This window comes from Zonotrichia leucophrys, chromosome 1A (genome assembly GCF_028769735.1).
Source record: "Zonotrichia leucophrys gambelii isolate GWCS_2022_RI chromosome 1A, RI_Zleu_2.0, whole genome shotgun sequence".
Classification (NCBI taxonomy): Eukaryota; Metazoa; Chordata; class Aves; order Passeriformes; family Passerellidae; genus Zonotrichia; species Zonotrichia leucophrys.
The window spans coordinates 13,743,905-13,767,209 of record NC_088170.1 but is presented as its reverse complement, the minus strand read 5'-3'; the positions used below and the strand labels follow the sequence as shown (position 1 = coordinate 13,767,209).

General features: G+C 42.9%; 1 protein-coding gene across 2 annotated transcripts in view; it reads left to right on the top strand.

Moving 5' to 3' along the window:
- The window catches only part of AKR1D1 (aldo-keto reductase family 1 member D1), a 34,864-nt gene extending 13,794 nt beyond the window's left edge, over positions 1-21,070 (top strand). Inside the window, exons 2-9 of one of the 2 annotated variants that reach the window (XM_064730649.1) lie at positions 2,634-2,801; positions 7,152-7,268; positions 11,671-11,748; positions 14,085-14,207; positions 15,932-16,041; positions 16,513-16,678; positions 17,453-17,535; positions 20,891-21,070. In XM_064730649.1, coding sequence (XP_064586719.1) covers positions 2,634-2,801; positions 7,152-7,268; positions 11,671-11,748; positions 14,085-14,207; positions 15,932-16,041; positions 16,513-16,678; positions 17,453-17,535; positions 20,891-20,933 — 888 coding nt within the window. In that variant the 3' untranslated portion in view covers positions 20,934-21,070. Of the gene's footprint in view, positions 1-2,633; positions 2,802-6,645; positions 6,987-7,128; positions 7,269-11,670; positions 11,749-14,084; positions 14,208-15,931; positions 16,042-16,512; positions 16,679-17,452; positions 17,536-20,890 lie in introns of those variants that run through there. The other variant, XM_064730640.1, reaches the window with a different exon arrangement.
- The last annotated feature ends 2,235 nt before the right edge of the window (positions 21,071-23,305 follow it).

Genomic DNA, 23,305 nt, shown 5'->3' with positions numbered 1-23,305 from the left:
ACACAACCCAATAATCAACATTTCCTTGCCTGGTAGAGTTTAGTTTACAGCATGAGGAAACAACAGGGAGCCGTGTTTGTGCAATCTCTCAAGAGTGTGAAAAGGGGAAATTCTAGTACTGGGTTCACATCCCATTTTCAGTCTCTTCAACAAATGGAAAAAGTAAGAAAAAAAAGAATTTTCTTTTTCTCAAAATCTATATTATGGTAATGCATCACTTTCCTCTAAAAGCTCAGGTTTCATACACTTGCATGGCAAAAGTCAAACAGACTGAAGAAATCTAGAATACACGTTGTTTACAAAATCTCATTTCAGAGAGAAAAAACACTGATAACACTTTTGGAAATATACTTGTCTTTCAGATAACTAATAATCACTTAGGCTTGAGCTCCCCAGACCTTTCAGCTAAGCCCTGCTGCTCTGTGCCAGTCAGCCTGAGCTTTGCAACAGCGGCTCCAACCTCGTGCGGCGGCTCACTGCTGGGGCAGAGGTCTGAGGTTACTGTCATCAGTCACCACAGGCTTGTAATACTCGTGTCAGAGCTTTCATCCTGATGCCTCTCTCAAATCCTCTCCTGCAGGTTCAGGCAGGGACAAAGCAGAGAACATGTTGGAGGCTGTCATTGCTCCATGCCTCGCGCTTCTGTAATGCTGCCCGGCGTGCCCCAAGTGAAAAGCAGCCATTGAGTGTGCCTGAAAAGCTGGTAGCTGCCGTGGTCTTTGTTACATCCCACTAACAACCAGGAAAGGGCCCTGCCAGGGGCTGAGCGTGCTTTTGGGAGGCTTCCACAGTGAAAGCAGCAAAGCACTGAAACAAGTGCTACATTGTCTTCCTCAATTAAGCACAGAGTATTGCACCATCACTGCTGTAAATACTCTAGAGTGCCAAATTGTGTCGTTTTGCTTCTAGGCCCTCATTCAGGTCTGTAATAAATCAGGGCACGTGTGAGCACCTTTGTATTTTAAGTAACCTTTAGGCACTGCATGCTGGAGCAGAAAGTTCCTCCCTAGCCCAAACAGAAGTTGGTCCATTTTGTGTCCCTCAGAGTCAGCCAAGATGGGGCACTGAGCAAGCAGGCTAGAATATGGTCCCATTGTCCCAGAATGATCTGCCACCAGCCCACAGCTCTGAGACTGCAAGGCAGGGATGAAGACATCCCCAGGTGTCTTCAGCAGTCCTCCAAGGACTTTTCTTTCATATGCATGGAAGGGAAGAGCAATGTCCCTAATCATTAAAGCATCCTATAGCAGCTATGAGTTTCACCCCTTCTAGTTCAGCAGGTGGTGGAAGAGAAGCTGTTTCTTTCATGACAAGCTCATGAACAGCCAATGGCAGCTGTAAACGTACAGCAAGGAGAGAGAGGAAGGAGAGCTATTACTATGGTGTAAAATGGTCCTTCCCAACAACACTTACTGCCAGTCCTGCTTCTCTTCTTTCTTTGGCATTGTCAAAACCAACAAATTTGACATCCTCTCATCATACTACCTCATTTCCAGATGCCTCTGGCATCTGTTTTCTTCACAGGAGAAGCAGTGTGGTCTTGGCCCTGCACTTGCAGATAGCAGAATCCAACTCTTGCCATTTTTGTTGACAGACAGCAGCACAGCAGAGCAGTTTGACTTGCCCTACTTCAGTTTCTCTTAAAGTGAATCAGATATCCCTGTTGCACCAGAACAAAGCCCACGAAAAGGAAGGGAGAATAGCATTGCTGCACGCCCTTGGCCACCACGACTTAGGGCTGCTCTCTCATTATAAAAAGTGTAGGAACCATAAGTTGTTTTCAGTACAATTTTAGTGACCAGACAAATAATTTCAGTAACCAGTTTTGTGCTTTTTTTGCTTAGTTTGGCCTACGTGTAATTTTGCTTGCCATATTGGCTTATGGAAAATATGGAAAATATGACTGTTCTGAAAAAACAAGCTTACTCTGAATTTTGGCAATGATGAGTAAACAGTACAAAAATGTCACTTATTAGGAGGTTTCTTGGGATCATCTTAAACTGAAGCAGTAAAATATACATTAATATACACTAAAGCAACTACGGTTTTTTAACCACACAGTAAAGCAGCTATTCAGAACTGGGAATAGCAGTAGATAGTCCTGACCTTCAGATTACGATACTAATAACTGTAAGTTGATTTGAGGGGAAAGAAGTCAAATCCAAATTCCTGCACTGCTGAAAGGTCCAAGCTACTCAAAGAGCCTCTGGTCAGCAGGTGGTTGACCAGTTCTGCTCAACCAAACAGTCATCTTCCCCTTGAGCAAGACATTTAATCAAATGGGTGCTGTAGGTAAGCCCCTGCTCACTAGATAAGAAATTCTGAAATTATTTTCATATCGAATGCATTAGATTCTACATCCTGAGGACACTAGTATTTTCTCTTTCATAGAGATAGACAATTTTTTGCTTTGCTGCCTTTTCCAGTCTAATCCCACATACTCAACAGTTTTGAGAAAAAGCGCACAGCCCTCTCTTATTTGGAAGTTGAAATGTGATTGCCTGGGAGGAAAAGGATGGTCACTCAGGATGAATTACACCACGAATCTCGCACATATCTCAGGGACCCTCCAGCACTGAAGGAGAGGTAAGCACTAGGCTGACACAATTTCATTCTTTTCCATCTCCCACCAGACTCCCAAAGGTTCCTGTCTGGAGGCAGTGAAGATTGCCATCGATGCTGGCTACCGCCACATTGATGGAGCCTTTGTCTACTTCAATGAGCATGAAGTGGGACAAGCCATCCGCGAGAAGATTGCTGAAGGGAAGATCAAGCGAGAGGACATATTTTACTGTGGCAAGGTGAGAACTTGCACTCAGATTATTTACACTAAATTCAGCATTTCTGTGAATGGTCTTTCTTAAGAGTGCTGGCAGTCAACATCTGGAATGTTTCCTTCCAGATCCAACATCCTTTATTTTTCTTTCCTAGCATTACCAGAATGCTGCAGATCTTTATGAACACTAGGTTTGCTGTGAGGCACAGGAATCACTGTTCTCTGTGTAAATGTCTGATAAGAGTGGGAGCCATGCAACATCCCTTCTGCTTAGTATTCTAGGCACCTGCAAGTGAAGAGCATGGCTAAGTTCAGCCTAAAGTGCTGCCTAACCTGTTACTGCACCACACGTTGTGTTGTCACGCACAGAGCCCCAGCTGGACAATGATCCTGCAACTGAGCTATTTTCTGTTAGAGCAATTCCCTGCACAGGTTTGCCATGAGGTTGCACAATGGAAGGGGTGGGAGCAAGCACGTGCATGCCAATGTCTGTGTATGGGAGAACAGCAAGTGCCTAGATTGGTACTACTGCCAGAAAATTACTCATCAAGCTACACCCTTAGTTACTGTATCACTTGTAATTAAAAAGTTCTAGGATGATGAATCAACTTACTTGGACAGAAGATGTCATTACACTTCTGTTCTAGAGCAATGAGGCTGGAGTAATGCATGAGCTATTTTATATATTCAAGTCTTAACTCTATGACTTGACTCTCTCCTAAAATAATGAAATCCCTTGTGGAATGAAGTGTCTGACAGAAGCTGTCACAACAACGATGAATTACCCAGGTATAAGAGAGGTCATTGCACATTGTAGTGCAATGGTGCCTGTCCAGTTTCTAAGGGAGTTTATGGCCTCAAATAGTTCTTTCTGAAGTGCTTCTTTGAACACATCAGCCTAATATTTTCCCTTTCTCCTTTCCCAAATAACACGTAATCCACAATTACTCAACAGACTTGCAAATAAACACCACTGTTCCTAGAGTGAAAGATCCCATGGGATGAGAGGTCTGGCTTACTGTGAGCAATTTAGTGAAGTTCTATGATCTGGGGAAATTAAGCTTCATATTGGATAGTTTGCAGACCAAGTGGATTTTCAGCAGCTATAGACCAATTTCCAAGCACAGCAATTTCCAATCTGCAAAATATGCACCTCTTTTCCAAGTTTCCTGCTTGGTTCTACTGATAACAACCTTGCCGTTCTGAGAAAAGCCTCACGTTCTCAAATTCTCTGCCTTTATCAGGGGAATTTCTCAGTCTCTTATATGCCAAATATGTTGATTTGGATCAGTGAAAATATTTGGTTTCAACAGTTTTATAGTTTCATTACTGCAAATTATCAGTAATATTACAAATCAAAACCACCAAGTTGTGCCAAAAGGTTAGAACCAGATGTCCTAACAATTTTGAGTATTTTAACTTTCTCAACTACTTCCCCTGCAGTTTATTTGCCCATATCAACTTTTAGGCTCTATGAAAGCAGATCTCCTGGTAAAATTTCCAAACTTCCTTTATTTATTAAGCCTTTCTGTATTCAGTTGTCTGATCTCATCACCAGATGATTTTCCTAGTCAATAATCACTACTTAAACACTGAGTCATTTGGAAAACTGCAGGTTCTGCAAGCCACAGGGCTGCAACACATGGTACCCCAACAGCCAATGCCTGTGCTCCCAGCCTGCAGACACAGGTGTGTCTGTGACATGACACACACATGGATTTCTCTTACAGTCGTGTCCTCTTTGTGCTTGACAAAACGTCAGCTACTCAGGGTGATAGTCCATCATAACATTTCTATGACCTTTAAAAGAGTTCAAAGGCAGAAATAGAAAATACTCTGCAACTAATTCAATCCATCACAATCAAGGATTTTCACAGGTTTCACTCAAAGCTCTCACAGCAGCTCCGAACTTCCCAGAAGGAGTGGGAGGGGATCTCCCTTGCCTTATGTATCTTTAGTTTAATGCACCTCACAAACTTAGGTAGCTTACAAACTACAGGCAAATCTCAACCCAGTAGATACTTTGGGCATTGATCAGTAACTGATTGCTAAGAACTGTTGCATCTTCTAGGAAACATGGTAGATACACAGACCATTCTTGGAAGCACCAGGCACTACTGAAGTTAGTTATGTTTTCTTCCTTACTGACATCAGAAGTACTGGGAATTCCCAAGAGCCTTCAGACTCAAGCCCCTTGTGCAGATCTTTCCTGAAGCGAAGATGCTGCAGATGGAAGGCTGATCCATCAGCAGGGACTGACGAGAGCAGCCCTGCTGAGTGGCAGCGTTGCTGGAACAGTGACCTGGTGTGATCGCGCTGCATCTGCCAGTTGAAATCATCAGCACTTGCACTTGGCTCTCGCTGCTGGCTGCCTGATCAGGCAGAGCAGCTCAGCATCCAGAAATTTTAGAGGTTTTATATCAACTGCCAACATCTCACTTGGCTTATACAGCAAGACCTTTTTGGTCTCCTCTTTCATCCCAGGATATTTCTTTCATTAAACTAGAAGTAACATTTCCAGGAAATGTGGTGTCCTAAAGTGCCAAAGCCAGCTGGCAGCTTTGACTGCTCAAACATGGGTTCTACTTAGGTAGATAATACAATAACTTGTACAAATCATGAGAACAGTTATAAAACTCTCAAGTTTCCATGTCATCGATGTATTGACATAGTACAAATGTTTTTAAACATAGTACAGCTGTTTTTAAAGGCTGGTTCTTCAGAACCTCTGCAGTTTTTACAGGGAAGTATATTCACTGGCAAATGCTGAGCTCAATAGAACTGGGCTTGAAAGGGCACTCAGAAAAACTACTTCTAGGCAATATATCTCAGGTCACCAAATTTCTAAAACATAGTAACAACCTGGACATGAAGGATCTAGAAAGTAATTTCCTCACTTAAATACAAGTTAAGCTCATTTTGCAGGTAAAATGCTTAAAAAACACATAGACCAGAGGTTTTCAGTAAATCCAGTGGAACTTAAACTCTTGAGAGGGGGACCTTGGTCGCTTACTGCAGTACATCTCAGCCTCTTACCACTGTCTCCTGATCATAAACTCTTCACATCTTGCAGCACACAGCTGAGAAAGGCTAGTATGAATTTCCAGGTGTTTTGGTTTGTCACCTTAGGGCAGGCTCAGATGTCCTGCTTAACATGTCTTTGCTTCTGAGGGCAGAACAGAGTAGATTTTTTTCCCAGGGAATAACTATAACATAATTAAAAGAAAAAAACCAAGCATCTAAAATGACTTAAAACTTACACATGCTATGCCCTTTAACACCTATAATCAACCTCTTCTCCCATAAGTCACAATTCAAGTTTTGTGTCTGTAGAACAAATTTATTCTATACCTCTGCATGCAGTGGCTGTCAGCTTTGGTGGCAGAACTGACTAGACAATGACCATACGAGCAAACAGCAGGTTTTTCCAACCAGCAAAAGTGACAAAAACCTAAATGTGATTCCTCACGTTAGTTTTGTGAGTTGAAAAAAAAAGAAAAGAAAATAGCCCAACTAATTGTGTGCATTCAAATGGTACTTAAAACCTTCTATTGTGTGTTAATTCTGCTGCAGTTAAAATCACAAAACTCAATCAGTTTACAAAGAGCTCTTGGTTACTAATTACCATGCTATGGTTTTATCCTTGCAAGAGACTTGCATCAGCACAGTTCAGTTAGAGATAGTGCTGAACACTCACCAGCTGAGCACACTCCATAGCAACCTCGGGGCATAACCCTGAAAGGAACAGTTTGCATTAAAGAGGTACTGAAGACTGTGCTTTAACTACTCACACCTGCACTACAGTGACTAATCACATACACATTTTTCCGTGAGGACTGGGGAATAAGAGAAAACTTTCCTAGGTCAGGCAGTCTCTCAGGCTCCCTGACCACAGGAGAAAAACCAGAAGATTCTCTTAGTGCTGGGTGCTTGGCTGCTCAATAGCTAACTCACATGATCCAAGCTTCTGCCTTCAAGCACAAAACTGACCACAGATTCCTTGTGGGAACAAAGTTTTTCAGTGAAAGCATATGCTTGGAAAACAAAAGGAATCTAAGTTTATTGAGCAAGAGTTTGTCATATACTCAGCTCAGAATAACCTGTTTTGTAATAAAAACAATACGTAATGGCTTTACTGGGTCAATGCTTCATCAGTCCTGGGCAAGAGCTCCTGTCTTAACCTCTGCACCCGGCTCTGCCAGAAGGCAAGGTAAGGCACTCACCTCTGCCTTGCAGGGATGGAGACCACGATGCCTTTGCTCTCTGCAGAGTGGGCTCTGTCAGAGGACAAGAGGGAGGGAGTGTGGGCTGGGGGTCTTCAGCTGTCTCTCTGTTCCTCCTGGCACCCACAGAAAGCCTGTGCTTGCCTCCCCAGCTGTGGAATACCTGCCACCCCCCGGAGCTGGTGCGTCCCACGCTGGAGAAAACCCTGAAGATCCTGCAGCTGGACTATGTTGACCTCTACATTATTGAGCTGCCAATGGCTTTCAAGGTAAAAAGAAAAATTGCTTGGAAAAAGTGCATTAACTTAACTTGAACCAAGACCTCCATCTAGTATATTCCTTGCAGCTTCCAACCTAGGTTGTCAATAGCATTTTGAGCAGATAACATATATATTTTGATATATACTGCACACATGTATTTCTGTGCACTGCCCACCCAAAGAGAGCCATTTATCAGGTGGTGTGAGAACAGGCCAGGAGAGATGTTGCCTGGAGTGTTTCTGCTGGAAGGACAAGTTTCCCAGCTTTGGCTGAGCAGTTCCTACTCTGAAATATTGCACAGCTGAGCAGTACCTGTGTCTGAATCCCCTCTGAGCCATGAGGAGAGAGCCACTGGAGGAAAGAGCTCATAGAAAGCAGCAACAGGCCAGGGGCAAAGTTCAGAGAGGGAGAGAGAAAGGTAGAAAGTCACCAAGTTTGGTTTCCTTATTCTGTCCTAAGTTAAAGCTGCTGGGAAAATTGTGTTTATGATCTTAATCACTGTAACTGCAGCACTCAGCTTCACTAGATCACAAGTGGTGCTAAACATGGGTTGTCCCTCTCTTATTCTTAAATGATCAAGTCTGATATTCCCTCATACTCCTGGCTCTGGGCAACTTGTAGGCAAAACCTTTGAATGCAGGGAGCTCACATCATAGTTGCATGCCTCCCTCTTGCAAGTCCACAAACTTTCTGCTTTCACAGCTGTTTCTACCTTGCTTTACAATTTTCCTCTACAAGTACATGATACCAAGGCAAACGAAGTGAAGAGAATTATATTCAAAACATTTAAGTGGTTTTGAACTAATTAAATCTTTCTTCTAAGAGAGAATAGGGTCAGGCAATTAGTTGGTGAACAAGGTTTGAGCTCTAAACTGGCCTCTTTTTGCAAGAAAGGTGGATCTCTGATTATTAAAATAATATTTTGCTGCAGATTCCAAATTATGAGAACTATCAGATAGGAAGCAATTTACCAATGAGGCTATCACATTACACTTGCAGCCCTTTTTTCCCCCTGAGGAGGCCATATCCTATTAAGACCTGTATAGGAGTAACCAGACTCTGATATTAAAATTTTATTTATACAGTCACACGTATGGAATCCTTTTGGGTACATTTCTGAAAATTTCCCACCACTAGCAATTTCCTGTTTCCCTTTTCTTATGTTTGTATTCTTTAGTAGTTCATTCTCCCACATAGTGAAGGTCATTGTCTCACAATATAAAGATATAGACAGCTGGCTTTAAAGTAATATACATTTGACTCCCTGAGGCTTGTGTCAACAATCTTGAGTAGTTAAAGGAGTAGCAGACCTAGAGATTCATTCATGTTTCTCATGAGAGGAGAGAAAAAAATAAGTCACTTTCTTCCTGAAAAATATACACTTGTCTATGTCAAATACAAAATGAAAAAAACCCATCCTTTTGCCGTGGTGACAGGTTTCCTTTCTTTGCTCTCTCTCTCTCACAAATACACCCATCCTGCCTGTGATGCTTGCCTTTGATGAGGAGCATGCAGGTGTAACTCTAAGAAACTCCTGCTCCCCCCTAGTCTGCAAGCATGGGTGCTTTCCTCCCCAAAAGTCCAGCAAAAGCAGTCTCTGGTTGGAAGCAGTGATGTACCTAAGGCAGAACTTACAGTTCCACCCTGAAAACAGTAAGAAAGGTGCCCCTGCAGAGCCCAGGCAGCAATTTGTCACAGGGCTTTCAGGCAGAGCAAGAGCACTATGGTTTCAGAGAGCACCACTCAGCAAAGCCCCTCTGCTTTTGAAGAGCTCATGAACAGCCACCACGAGGGGTGCAATTATTCACTGACCTACCAACATTAGCCTATATCTCCCTGTACTTTTTCCCCACATAGATTTCCCATTCAGGACTTCTGTCCTTCCTGCCTTTAGCCCCCTGCAGTGTTGCTCAGCCCCTCCACCCCAGCAAGGGAGTAACCAGCAGAAACAGGTCTCTTCAGACCCCCACATGCCCTCCCTCTGCCTGGGGAGCTCATACCCCACAGGTATTTTGGGGGTAAAAAAACAGCAGGTTTTTGGGGGACTCTTCTCAGATGATTGATTCATCAGTAAGCATCAACTTGTGCACTAAATGATCTGCAAATCTCTCCCAAACTAATGATAGGAAATGATCTTTCCTAACTGATAGGAAAGCAGATATTTTAGTGTTACACTGAACAAGTCTCATTTAAGTATCTTGTAAATTTAAAAGAATAACTCAAAACAGACCACTGGCATCACTATTTGACTTCCTGTTGCCCTTCTGTTTATAGGACAGACATTCCCAGGTTGTTAAAATTGCTTTCTTGAGAAAGCCTGCTTGTCAAAGACCATTTTATGAAAGCAAGGGGATGTGCAGAATTGTCTCCCTGCCTGCATGTTGGTGATAAAATCATAATGGGAGCAGGACTTTTCCTCTCAGTGGTTAAGAGTTACTGGGTTTTAAACTAGCAAGTACGGTGTCTGATATCTTTTGGAGTGCCTCCAGACTTGGGACATGACATGATGAGGTGTGATCCCACACAATGGCAGTGACTGTACAGTGTTGCCACACTAATTTCAGTGCTCATGCAGCAGCATGAAGCATACCTTCTATCCAGTGTAAAACAAAGCTATCTCCAAGAGAACTACAAGAGAAGACATCAGCATTTCTAGGATCACTGGTGTGGTGTACTTCATGAGAACCCAGAGCTAAAATACATGACCAACTTCTGAAAGACCTTGTCACCACCCTGTCACCACCAAAACACTGCCTTTCTCTCAGCACTTTATCCATCTGCAGGCAGCTCTTCCATTCAGAAATTCCCTTTCATATAAAGACAGCTTGGTAGAGAAAGTTTTGCCTGGAAACTATTGAGCAGAGACAACTGCACTTCAACACCTTGCAGAATTCTCTGCATGTAGGAGGAGGAATTGATCACTGTAGAAATCCACAGTAGTTCACACCACATCTCAGTCAAGAGAAGTTAATCTTCAAGCACCATTCATCCTGACTTGGTTCATTTTTAAAACACAAAAGATAGAGGAAAATAGGAGGATGGTAAATTGGCTGATATAATTGGTGCCTATTGACTACTATAAAAAAAACTCAAACAGAAGTGCATGAATTAAGAGTGGGGCAGAGTAAAAAGGTCCTGAATTCAGACTCATTTACTAAAATTAAACAGGTCCAACTGTTTAATGTGTTGAACTTGCAGTCCTTGGAAAGTGTGCTGGGGTATCATGGGATGAATGGTTTGTTCCAAAATACCACAGGGTGGTTTTGCAAGTTAAGTTTTTCCACCTCACGCTATGATGGCAAACACTTTGCCTTCTAATAGAAAAAGAATGTACCCAACAGCCATCCACCTCCTTCTAGTCAAGGTATTCTCTTTTTCCAGCAAGACAGAGCAACAAAAGCAACAAATTATCTTTGTGGAATTCTCTGAGGAAAATCAGCACATTTGGAGGAGAGAGGCTTATGCCTGTAACTGAGACCTTGGCCCTCTGAAACCTGACTCTGTGTTTTCCTTAGGCTTACTTTTCCCATTAAATGCCTTGGATTTGAACTCAACTGAATTGGGAGGTGATAGTTACTGATCATATTAGTCACAGCTGCATGTTCCCAAGGAGTTACCACGTCAACATCTTGTACCCAGGCCTTTGAAATGTAGCGGTTTGAAGTCAGATCAAATGTCAAACATCAGTGAAGGGTTTTTGCTCAAAAAAAAGAAAAACCAAACTCCAGCAAAACACAAAAGTGAAATTGTGATCAGACACAAGGGAGGGAGGTGTTTATGCATTGCCTGCAACACCAGTGAAATAACCAGCAAATAAGAGAAAGCTGTGCTTGTGAGATATCAGCTCATAAATCATCTCTGAAGCTTACAGAGCACAGAGATTGGAGGAAAGAGTTTCTAGTGCCCAAAGAAAGGTGGACAATGCACTTAAGAGGTTAGCTATGCCAATAGCCCATTACTGCCAGCAGCTCCTGGACCCTCCCGCTGTTGGGGACAGTACCAGCTCAGTCCAGTTCCCAGGTGACACAAGCAGGAGGCAAGGGAAGGGCCAAAGCGAAGAGGAAAGAAGTAGAAGAGAACACAAGCTGGTACTCCAACCCAGCCCTTTGGAAGGAGTTGAGTCTTCTGGATGCCATAACATAAAGGTCAAAAGTTTGCTGAAAAACAAGGCCATCCAGGAACTCCTGAGTGCACTCTCATGTGACAGTTCAGGAGTGTGTCCAAGGACGATCTAGCAGACGAGGATGTGGTAAGCCCAGCATGAGTGACCTGCTGAACTTAGGGTGTTTCAGAAAACTACTCAATTTTTTTTTGTTGTTTACTAGTAGAAACAGAGTCCATGAAAAAAATTTTGCTCTAAGGACTGAAAAATTTTTCTTTAAAGCACAGCAGTATGGTTTTTCTTTTCAGCCTGGAGATGCACTCTACCCAAAAGATGAAAATGGAAAATTTATCTACCATGAGACAGACTTATGTGCCACTTGGGAGGTAAGCAAACACAACATCCATCCATATATGCTTTAAACCCACAGATATTCCTTCTCATTTTTACTTGTGGTTTTCATAAAAATAACTGAAGCAAATGGATCGAATTCTACTAACTCCATGCATAAATTTTACTTCTGTCCTTAAGCATTCTTTCAGCATGTTTCTTTTTGCTGTCATTTAATTATTTTTATAACTGTTGAAACATCAGACATCCACATTCCCTCTTTAAGACAGTGCACTCTACATTCACTACTTGAAGCTTTTATCATTAGGTTTTTACCAATCCTTCCCCTTTATCAGATTTTCACAGAAAGACAAAGTTGGAGCCCTCAGGAGAGACTAGGTCATCTTGAAAAAAATAAAATCTCTTTCACTTGCAGGAAAAAACCAGATTTTGCCCTAAAGCTTACCAAAAAAAAAAAAAAAACACAACAAAAAAACACCCAGCAAAAAACACCCCACAAAACCCCACCAAACAATCAACCAAAAAATCCTATTAAAAAAAAAAAGAACCAACATCTCCCCACTCAAACCCCACCTCCCCCCCCCCCCCCCCCCCCCAAAAACCAAAACCAAAGACCTTGCCATCACTTGCCATGAGAACAAGTTCACTCACTTCTAAATTTACTTATCAGATGGGAACAGAAGATTTTTGTGGTAAGAAAACTTGGAGGGAAGTAGCATTTGCCTGAAAGATTGCACCCTAGATTTGTTTGTGATGTGCCCTACCCCTTTAGGCAGATGTCTCACTAAGCCTAGTGTCACTTGGCTTCAGGATCTCGGGTGAGAGAGAAAATGAGACTTGCAATCTCCTCACATTTCTGCCTCTCAAAGCCATGGACACCTCTTTAGTTCTCAGCTCTCCCTCTGCACCAGGCCTGATGAAATAGCATCACTAATTACACCCAGTTCACACCAAGAGAGATAAGAGGTGCTACTACGTGCTCCACTTCAGCTTGCACTGTCCAGATCTGGACAGTCATGTCCCAGTTTAGCTCTACTCGAGGTACAGCAGATAAAGATGAAGAATGGTGAAATTCTGACTGAAATTTTGCAGGGGGAGAGAGCCCAGAGGGGGCCTGAACTTTCCCTTGGCAGCTGAGCCATCCAGGCTGGGTCTCAGAGGGAAGGGGGACTTCCATGTTGGCTGTTTATGTTACATTTGAATTTGGCTGATGCAGTTCATTCCCCTCTTTTCACAGAATGGTTGCTCGGATATTAAAAGCAATAGCTCACCCAGCACTGCTATATTTTTATCTTTGAGTGGTGTTTAATATAAAGGTTATTCTATAGCAGGCCACTCTCTTCAGCTAATAAGCCAAGAGAAAAATAGGTGGTGGGGAGTGCCTGCAAACAGCAGCATTAATCTGAATTAAAATGGCTCAACTCAATCCAGATAATTTCACTCTCTCAGTGAAATAAAGCTAGCTGGCAAAAATTAATTCAGATGACTGTATTTGCTGACTTGTCACTGAGTGATAGAAGGCATATGAGGCCAACTAGAGGTCATCAAACAGAGTGCCTCTTACCTCCCTGCTTTCAGCTCCTGTAAGACAGAAAGAATAACAAAACCCAGAAGGGCATCCAGCTCCATGGTGGGGTCTGCTCTGCCTCAAACCGTCACTGAATTGTTTGTGTGCAGAGTTTCAGGCAGAGAAGGGGAAGACTATAGGAAAGGACCCCCCTTTCCCCTTAACAACCCAGCAGATGAAGCAAATGAAGACCAATATATTCATGTCCAGTATTCATAAGAGTTTCTCAGCTACTAGGGTTTGTCTAAAGCACAAAATATCCAGAATGCCTCTCTCCCATCCACATTTTTTTTTCCTGCTCGATATTGTACTGAGGTTTTCTGTGCAGGTTTTGTGATGTGTCTTGCCAGATATTTAGGGGATTTCACTGGATAAAGACTTCATATGAAAAACTGTCTTACAATCAAAAGGAGTGAATTGACTTATCAGGAAAGCAATCTGTTTTGTTCACTTTGCCCTCTCCGGCTTTGAGGCATTGCTAAAGCAGCATAAATTAAGCAAAACTCTCTAAAAGCAGTTCCCTGGCACTTAAGTATCTATATCTCAGGTTAAATCTTCCTGCTCTCCAGACAATTTCTACCCTCACAGGAGGTAAAAACATTAGGGCTTGGTCTGGAAAGCAGGTCGACACAGGAATAGAGTTTGGTTTGTCTGGACAACACCAGCCCTCATGCTAATAGAGCTGTTAGCTCTGCTGCAGCAAAGGTTCTCAATAATGGTCTATTTTCCACCTCTCTCTAAAATGCATGCTCCAAGAAATCAAGCCAACCTGTGGGATTCCTCTTGTCTTTGCTTTCTTTACAGGCTCTGGAGGCATGCAAAGATGCTGGCTTGGCAAAGTCTATTGGAGTATCCAATTTCAACCGCAGGCAACTGGAGATGATCATGAACAAGCCAGGACTTAAGTACAAACCTGTCAGCAACCAGGTATGACTGCAAGCCAAGGGCAGTGCCTGCCATGGTGCCACTGCCCTTTGGGGAATGCAAACACACAGCCTAAGCCTCCATGTACACAAAGGTGATGTGTACTTTGCCACAGATGCTGCCCTCCATCCTTCCATTTCTAGCTTGAAAATATTACTCTTCCTATCTAGGCTAAAGGTCAATATTTGAAGGCTCTGGAGCAATCGCTTTCCTCAGTTTCTGCTCCAGGACTATAAAACCGGTGCCTCTATGCCAAAGCTCCATAACAAGATTGAATGCTGAGTCAAAGCAGATCTTAGATTTCTGCCATGTACCTTAGTTCAAGTCCAAAAATTCCCAAGAAAGCCATTCAGAGCTAACCGGTGCTCAGTGAAGCCGTGTCTACCTTAGTTAACACCAGCATAACCCTACAGACCCTGAGTCACTCCAGGCTTCTTAAGGGTAAAAGCCATTAGAAGCAACTCCTGAATTCCCTGTACTTGCCTCTCTTGTGCTTTTCCTATAAGACATTTGTAAGAGATAGAGAAAACGTTCAATTAAAGGAGACCCTGTTACGTGACTGGCCCTAGTGGAACAATCCCGTGAAGATGACAGGCACATCCGAGTTAAATTACAGCAGCGGGGCTCTGAGAAGGTGACAAGTGGCAGCGACCCATCTGAGTGCCCAGCACCTTTGGCTCTCGCATTTGGCAGGTCTCTGCATTTCCTAGAAATCTCTGGGAAGCCCTTCTGACTAGTCTGGCACAAATATCCACATTAGCAGTAATCGAGATGAGGCCAGGGACCAACCAGGACCAACTTCCCACTCCCAGCGCGTGGCCTGGAGGGCTGGAATGGCCATGAGGCAGGGTAAAGAGGCTGGCCACAGCTTTCATTTCTGTACTTGGCCTGGAGGGAAAGGCTGCCTGCAAGAATAGGAAATTCCAGCACCTTCCCTGGTATTAACATGCCCAGCGGGTGCAAAATGCAATTGCTGTTTCTGGCGTGCCCCTAAGACTGCACTGCTGATGCTTCCTGGGGTCGAGGAAAACCAGGCAAAAGATTAAGCTCAGCTTAGGGCAGCTGGCCAGCAAGCAGAGAAGTGCCAGATAGCTTCAGACTTGCCAGATAGCAACCACTGCAAACAGTGGCTGCTCTGTCACCTTTGAGACATCCATTTCCCAGAGTCTGAGATCACAGCCAGAATATCCATGCCTGTGAGGGAACAGTGTTTGCAACGTGGGAGGGCACAGCTTGCAACAAGGTCATAATCTCACCTTTTGAATACTCCCCCCACCTTTCTAACTGGGACACTTTATGCCAACACTTCCCTAAAAACAACATCAGATTAGTCATCCTGAATGCAAGAGGCAGAGAAAGGGAGAGCTGACCCACATGAGATGGGTTTTCTTCTCGGTGTACTTGTCTAGTGAGCTTGCCTCACCTCCATAATCCCCACTTATTGCCACCTTTCCACTGCAGGCCAATAAAAGTTTCCTGCAGCCAAATTATGCTTGCAGATGTTAATCTGCTGTCCACAAAAAAAAAAAAAAAAATTAATAAAAAAATCAATCACCCAGCACTGTACAATTAGAATAGTAACCACAGATGGTGTTTCTCCCTATTCCTTAATTTACATCTATCCCTTCCTGAAAGCATCACCTGGTCTGTAGCTCTCAAAATATTGGGATATCTTTCTCTGTGTCTGGTCCTGTTGATTAGTCATCCTTTCTGTGCTACTCTTGCAGGTAGAATGCCATCCCTACTTCACCCAACCCAAACTCCTAGAATTTTGCAGACAACATGACATCGTTATTGTTGGGTACAGCCCATTGGGAACCTCAAGGGATGAATCATGGTAAGTCCCCACGTTACTTTCAAATAGAGGGACAATATCCAGGGAAACAGTTCTCCACTGCTGGGTCTCCGTGCAAAATACTTCTGCGCCCGTTCTTTGAAGTGGTTTTGAACCTCAGTGTCTAAATATTACTGTTGTGAGTGTAAACTTTCAACACTCCTGCTGCATGCTGTCATAAAAAGAATGCTAGGTGTCTGCATAGGAGGTTGCCTTAGGTCTCCTCTAACAGCAGGCAAGTGTTTGGAATGGGGAAGGTGTGGGGCTTAGGTGAGGAAGGAGAAACAAAGTCAAGGTTAGGACATCACACAGGAAGTTGCCTTTGACAATGTGCCAACCTAAGAGGCAAAGCTTTTCTCCTGTCTTTCACCCTACTTGACAAAGGTGCAGTGTTCTGTCCACAAACAAGTAAATGCCCCTATGTTCTGACATTCAAGATGAGGAGGTTTTCTTTTTTTTCCCACTTTTTTCCAGGGTAAATGTGTCATCCCCTCCTTTACTGAAGGATCCTGTGCTGAATGCCATTGGCAAGAAGTACAACAAGACTGCGGCGCAGATCGCTTTGCGTTTCAACGTCCAGCGAGGGGTGGTGGTGATTCCAAAAAGTTTCAATCCACAACGCATCAGAGAGAATTTCCAGGTAAATTCATACCCCAGTAGTACATGGACAAATCCATTTACATTGGCTTAGTCCCTATAGAAGGTAATATTCCCATTTTTTCTGTAGACATATGTAAGGCTTGATCAGTGGCAAACTTTGCCACATTTGATGCTTCTTGTCCCCACCACTAAATGGTAACAAGGTATGACAATAAGAGGGCATAGAGGAAATTTTGGTGTCTCTTTACTCTCTGGAGCAGCTAAAGCTCCAGCTGGTGGTGTGTCCCAGAGCAGCTGCTGCTGCAGTGAGCAGGACGAGCGAGATGAGGTAACTCAGTAGGTCAGCAGCCCAAGGCTGCAGGAGCACAGGAAGAACTGATTGCTCTGCCCAGTTTTCAGGTATGGGACAGCTCTGCTAGGGAAGGGTAGCTGCACACAAGTGTGACAGAAAGGTTCACAACCACACCACCAGAAAACATTTGGTTTGACTACCACCCAAAAATAAGATTACTTTGTTCTTGCATCCCTTGCAGCACTCAGTACTCACACTGCTCCCTACTTCCCCTGGAAATACACTGCTTTCAAAGCTGGTGTCTCAGTATTGCAGACTACCTTCCACTTCTTGCAAAAAAGGTGTAGGCAAATGTGACTGGGCTTATTCATGTCCTCGAGACTCCTGCAAATGCAAGTAAGCATGGGTTTGTGGGAGAGATACAGGGAGAAGGAGGGATTGTATTTCTGGAATCTGGAACATATGAAGGTTGATCATGAGAAGAAATGCTAACTAACACATTCCTAACATCTCTTCCATTAGATCTTTGACTTCTCCCTCACTGAGCAAGAGATGAAAGAAATTGAAGCCCTGAACAAAAATGTTCGTTATGTGGAACTGTTAATGTAAGTACAGGAGAAATCCTAGATCCTCATAGGGCATTCCTGTTCTTTCAGAGAATTATAAAGGAAAAAAAAATCACTTCCTTTTAATATTAACTTTTGCATAAACAACCCTATTCTAAGGTAAGGCTTGAACATGAGAGACTTTTAATGCAACCTGAATATGCTCCTGGACCCATTGCAAAAATAAGTGTACAATATTTGCCTGCAGCTCAGGTTCTCAAAGCCCACCCAGTAGAAAGTGAGTGTATCTTGCTATTCCATCTCTCCTCCATTTCTTTAACTCCTTCTGCTTTGTGGTGACTGGCGGTCTCAGACACTGATAAGGCATAGCATCATCCCTTTCTAGAGGTGTGGATATTGGAGCTGAAATTCAAACAAAATTGAATTGTACCTTCTTCTAAGAAAAACAGAAGAACAGAAAGCTTGTTTGACTGCTAGACCACTTCCTAACTATCTCTTCTGAGACCTGTCCCTGCTTGATCTCTTGCTGTTTGTCACCTAAAGCTTGTCACCACCCAGTAGTGTCTTGCTTCACCTGAAAGCTCCGACCTAGCCAAAAACACCTCTCTTCCAGAGGATGAGGCTGTTTGTTTATCCTTCACCTCAAAAGCATCTACAGCTTATGGCCAAACTTTGTTTTCCCCTTTTCAGGGCACTCAGTAAGTAGCCAAATGCTAGAGATTAATTTCCATGCATTTCTCCTTTTACCTTAGATTATCTGTGTCCTGCTAAATTGTAGCGTGAAATGAAAAGCATTGATAACAGCATCAATAGCACTCTAAAATGTTGACCATTGCTCAAAAGATACAGGGAAATGTTGCAAAGAAACAAACAAACCACTTACTGTGCTGCATAAATATGATCAAAAATATGCACTAAGTTAAAAGCATCATACTGGAGTTCATTTTTCACATTTAAGCTCATCCAGGTGCTCTGAAGCTTTTGTTTCTTAAAACTTAAAATAGCTTTCCATCAATTAGCAGTACTTAGTTCCAGAAGGCTTCTCGCAAATGGCCTCGGAGATTCTTAAGTGTGTTTTGGTATCTGACACAGTTTGGTTTTATATAGCAAAATTGAGTTATAGCATCATTTAAATCTTGAAGATTATATACACCAAATGTAACCTTGGTGCAAAGTCAAGAGCCTTTCCCAGAATCAAAGTCAAAGGCTGCAAATGCCCACAGGGGAAGAACTTTCTAAGCTACCAATCTAAAAAACTAATAAGTTAAATGCTTTGCTTTATTAGACTGAATTTGGTCATAGGAGGCCACCAAGGATATAAGGAAAACAGGATGCATAGGAGGGGCATTGCAGCTCTAGTTTTCACAAGAGCTCCGTGCTTGGGGAAAAATGTTTAAGCACAATCTGATCTCAGATAGGAAAAAAGCCTTATTGGAAAAGTGATGTTGCCACGTAAGGAGCAGATATATAGATTGATATTTATAGATATATATGCCTACTCTGCGTTACCACACTGAAGTGTCTGGAATTGACGCTGCATCAGACAAATTACCAGCCTAAATACATTTCTTATTTCATCCAGCAATCTGTAGCTGAAAAAGTCAAACCACGCTACAGAAAGACTTTTGGTTAGTCAACTTCATGCAAAACCTTTGACTGCTGTGATACACATGCCAGCAGGAATGGAAAAATCCAGCTTTTCTCTGGTTCTTCCCCTTATCAGCTACCATAAAGGTACTGTGTGCAAACCTGTTGTTCCGATGGTATGAGTAAGCCCATGCAAACAGGATAACGCAATCAGTGGAATGAATTAGCAAGTTGAGCATCCAAGAAGAAAACGGAGGTTTTATAAAAACATGAGTACTTCAGGAAATCTTAAACTGAAGTTGTTTCTTCTCCTCTTGGAGAAATCTGGAAGCATCGTGCAGGGCAAGTTTTACATTAATGTATCTGCTTGATTTATCTTATGCTCCCATTCTCTGCTATGGATGTTTTTCCTTACCAGCTATGCCAAGCTGCACTGACTTCTCCAAGTGAATCATTTTCACTCAAAGGACTCAGACTTTTGAATATGTGAGATCCGGTTAGCAAGCATGCTCAATAGATGAAAAGTAGAGATAATGACACTGGCAACTCAGACATCATTAAATTATACTGAAGTCAAACAAGCCAAAGTGTTGTGGCTTGTTTTGTTTTTTGGGATTTTTTTTTCAACCAACTCAATCTGTTAATGTGTAAACACTTGATCTTGGCTGAATATTGGAATGAAATGTTTTGACACAACCAATTCAAAATGTTTGATGCCTTCCAGTTAGTTACCTTCAATATTGTGAAATGTGTCCTTTCCAGACTGGAACGATTCACAGCTGGGTAAATGCCAGTATTTGTTGTGCTGTGCTGTAAGGCAAGGCAGCCAGCTGCCATGGTGCACCTGAGAATGCTCTTCAGAAATTTTTCATTTAGCTAATGGAAAGTGTTTGTCAAGCCAGGGCTTGTGATTTAGCATCAGCTTCTCAAACAAACAAGAAAACCCACAACAGAAAGCAGCTACCTCTCTCTCAAGTCTGCCAATGATGGGCAAACACAGTGCTATTTTTTTCACCTGAAGTTGACCCTGGGAATTTTCTTCTTGCCTTTTACAATGATCCTGAATTGTGCATCTTCCCTGAGCACGCAGTTTCTAAAACAAAGCCTGAAATGTCTCTTTGTTAGGGTGCACCCATGACCATCCCTTTCTCCCCTGAACAGGGTCATTCCCAAAGCTTATTTGTAAATTCTCTGCCACAGTAGATACTGGCAGAATATCTATGTGTAGGCTGAGCTAGAGGACAGCCAGACCTAGTTTAGGTATGGCAGCTGCTTGGGGAAAGCACCACCCTAGACCCAGACTTGTTCATGCCAGCTCTAAGGGCATAAGGCAAAGTAGAACAGTCTCTATTGTTCTACAACAGAGGTGTCTCCACCTCTTCTTCACACATAGCCCTTATTTCTACGTGTCTTTCTAGACATCTGAACAAAGATTTCCCCTTCCACAGTACAGTACACATGGTGAAACCATCCCCCTTTCCTAAAACACTTCTACTCACCTGAGTTAAATAGTGGGAATAGTTGAGATCCAGAGTCCTGTTGATTTCCCTCATCTCTCCTTAAGATATGCAGACTGTAGGCCTGAAAAATGGTCCTTCACTGTTCTCTCCTTAAATACACAGGCTTGCTTCCAACTCTGCAGGGTCAGTCATTCAGAGCAGAACAGCTTGTGGATAAGTAGGAGAGCCTTCCATGAAGGCCACACATATATTGCAAGGAAGAGGTTTGCTGGGCACCGGTTGATTGCAGTGATTTGATGTCTTGCTTCACCCAAGGAGCTCACTTGTCCAATCTGACCTTTCCACAGGTGGCGTGACCATCCAGAGTACCCCTTCAATGATGAGTACTGAAAAAGAGGTGGCTCTGGACAGCCAACCAATGCTGTCAGGCTTTGCTGAGAGACACTCAACGTCTGGTGCTTTGTCTTCATCTAAGGCTGTTCAAACCAGCATTAAAAACATGACATTTATTTCTTTTTGTCTTGTCAGTCTCTTCTTGTTATTGGTGACCAAATCTATTTAATTCATTGAATTTCTGGTTTTGGTATATCAGGCTTTAATGCTGAACACAGAACATTTAAGACTGACTGCTGATAAAACTGAAGATTTCTCCTAAAAACAACCTCACTAGTTCAAGCCAAATTGGTTTCACTTAATGGAATATTCTCCACTTAATCTGAAATAAAACCTTCCACTTCAGTAGGTGTGAGGCAGAATCAGAATTACAGAATGGGCAAAGTTTGAAGAGGCCACAGAGGGGTCATGTAGTCCAAACCAGTACCATTTTCTCTTGCAGCTTGAGTAAGAGAAAGTCAGAAGTGGTGAACTAACTGAATCTGATATATATGCATATATTTTTGCTGATATGGACTAGATATGTGCACTGCTTCACATTTAACTCTGACCAGAGTGTTCTGCAGCTGCACATTAAAGCTCACAAAGTGAGCTTTATTCCATAGGTACATCCCAGCTGGCTCCACATGGAACTAGTTCAAGCCCTACAGCATTACAAGCACGTTTGTATTCCCACACACACACACCCCCCCTCAGCTGAGGACCTCAGTAAAACACAAGAAAGTGTATGACACTTGTATTACACTGTACTCGTTATTCAAGGGTGGCATTAGCTAGCATTGCATACATAACCTGCAGCTACAACTAGGGAGGTCCTCATCTCATGACATTAAAAATCCCTTAAACTTCTTTCATGCTCCACTAACTGATATTAAACCAAGAAAATTTCTGTTCACTTAAAAATTCTTACAAGCATGAAGGCAGAAGCATGTACGCTGGGGTAAGGAAGACCAACTCCTTCAGCATGAACTTCTTTTTCAGACCACTTGTTTGCAGCCTATAGGTGCACCTGCCCTTACCCACACCTGCAGAGGGCTGCTTTGCCTCCCTCCTGAGCCAAAGAACCCCAGTTTCCTGCCACTGAAGGAGTACACTGGAGAGGTATCACAGAAGAAACAAAACCATACACTCCTAGAGAGAGAGTACTTCATGTACCAGAATGTATGTACTTTGGAAAATGTGTCATACATAAGCTTCAGTCTATAGCATCTGCTTTTATTTATTACCATTGCTATTTATTATCCCTGGAGTGACTGCAGCAGGAAAATGCCACAGTGTACAGTTCACGGAAACTCTTCTGTATGGTCATGATGGGCTCCTCAGAGCTGAGACAAACAGGGACAGGGATGAGCACTTCACAGGAGCAGCAGGGAAGGCTCCCAACAGGGTCAAGTGCAAATGCATCACTGGATGAACTCAGTGGGCACCACTGGAGAAGGCAGGCCCCTTCAGCAGGGTTGGCCTTCACGCAGCATTTATAAATCCATTCATAAATCTATGCCAACAAAGAAGAATTCTGCTTCCTGGCAGTTACCCAAGGGCAATTCCCATTTTATTCTATTACCCCCTTAGACCAGAGGGGAATATAAAAAACAAAAGTGGGGCAGATGTCTCTTCTTTCTCCTCAGATACATTAGAAATCTCCTGGTGTAGATCCAAGGACACTCCCAAGGTCAGGTGGAACTCTGCACCCAGGGGTGTTCAGAACCACTGTCACAAGTCCTGCTTTGCCCCTTTGCAAACAGCTGAGGTCCTGATCAAAAAACTGAATAAAATCCAAGTCTAAATTCAAGTGCCAGAGAGGAGGAGTTACCACCATACCCAACATGTTATTCCAGTTGCTTCATAAGTAAAAGCCTTAAATAGAGCTCACAAGGCTCAACTGCTTAACAGTAGCACTGTACAAATTTTTGCACTGTAACTTGACCAGGTGCCATTCTCCAATCACAGCCAACATTCAGGCCAGGTTTGGCAAAGCTCTTGTTGTCTACAACTGCAAATGTCAACTAGTGCTTAGCTTAAATGCTCACACCAGTCCCTTTTACAGCTCACTGCTCTTTCCAGGCATCCTCCTCCCTGAGGTCAGGCAGCACTGGAGATTCTAGTTAAGCAGGTGACCTTGTACTTTGTAAGGAAGACAATACAGTGAAACCTCTCTAACAGAGAATACCATATAATCAAATATTCAACCTATACTGATTAAATAACGCAGGACAGATTGTGAGAGTTCATCCTGCCCAAGTCATGCCATCAAATTCCTCCCCCCTCTAATTTTAATAGAATCCTCCTCCTCCTCCTTTGCATTGCCTCATTTGTATCTGATGAAAAAAGATTCAGCCTCTTCCCAGGGGCAAATGCTCCCAATACTA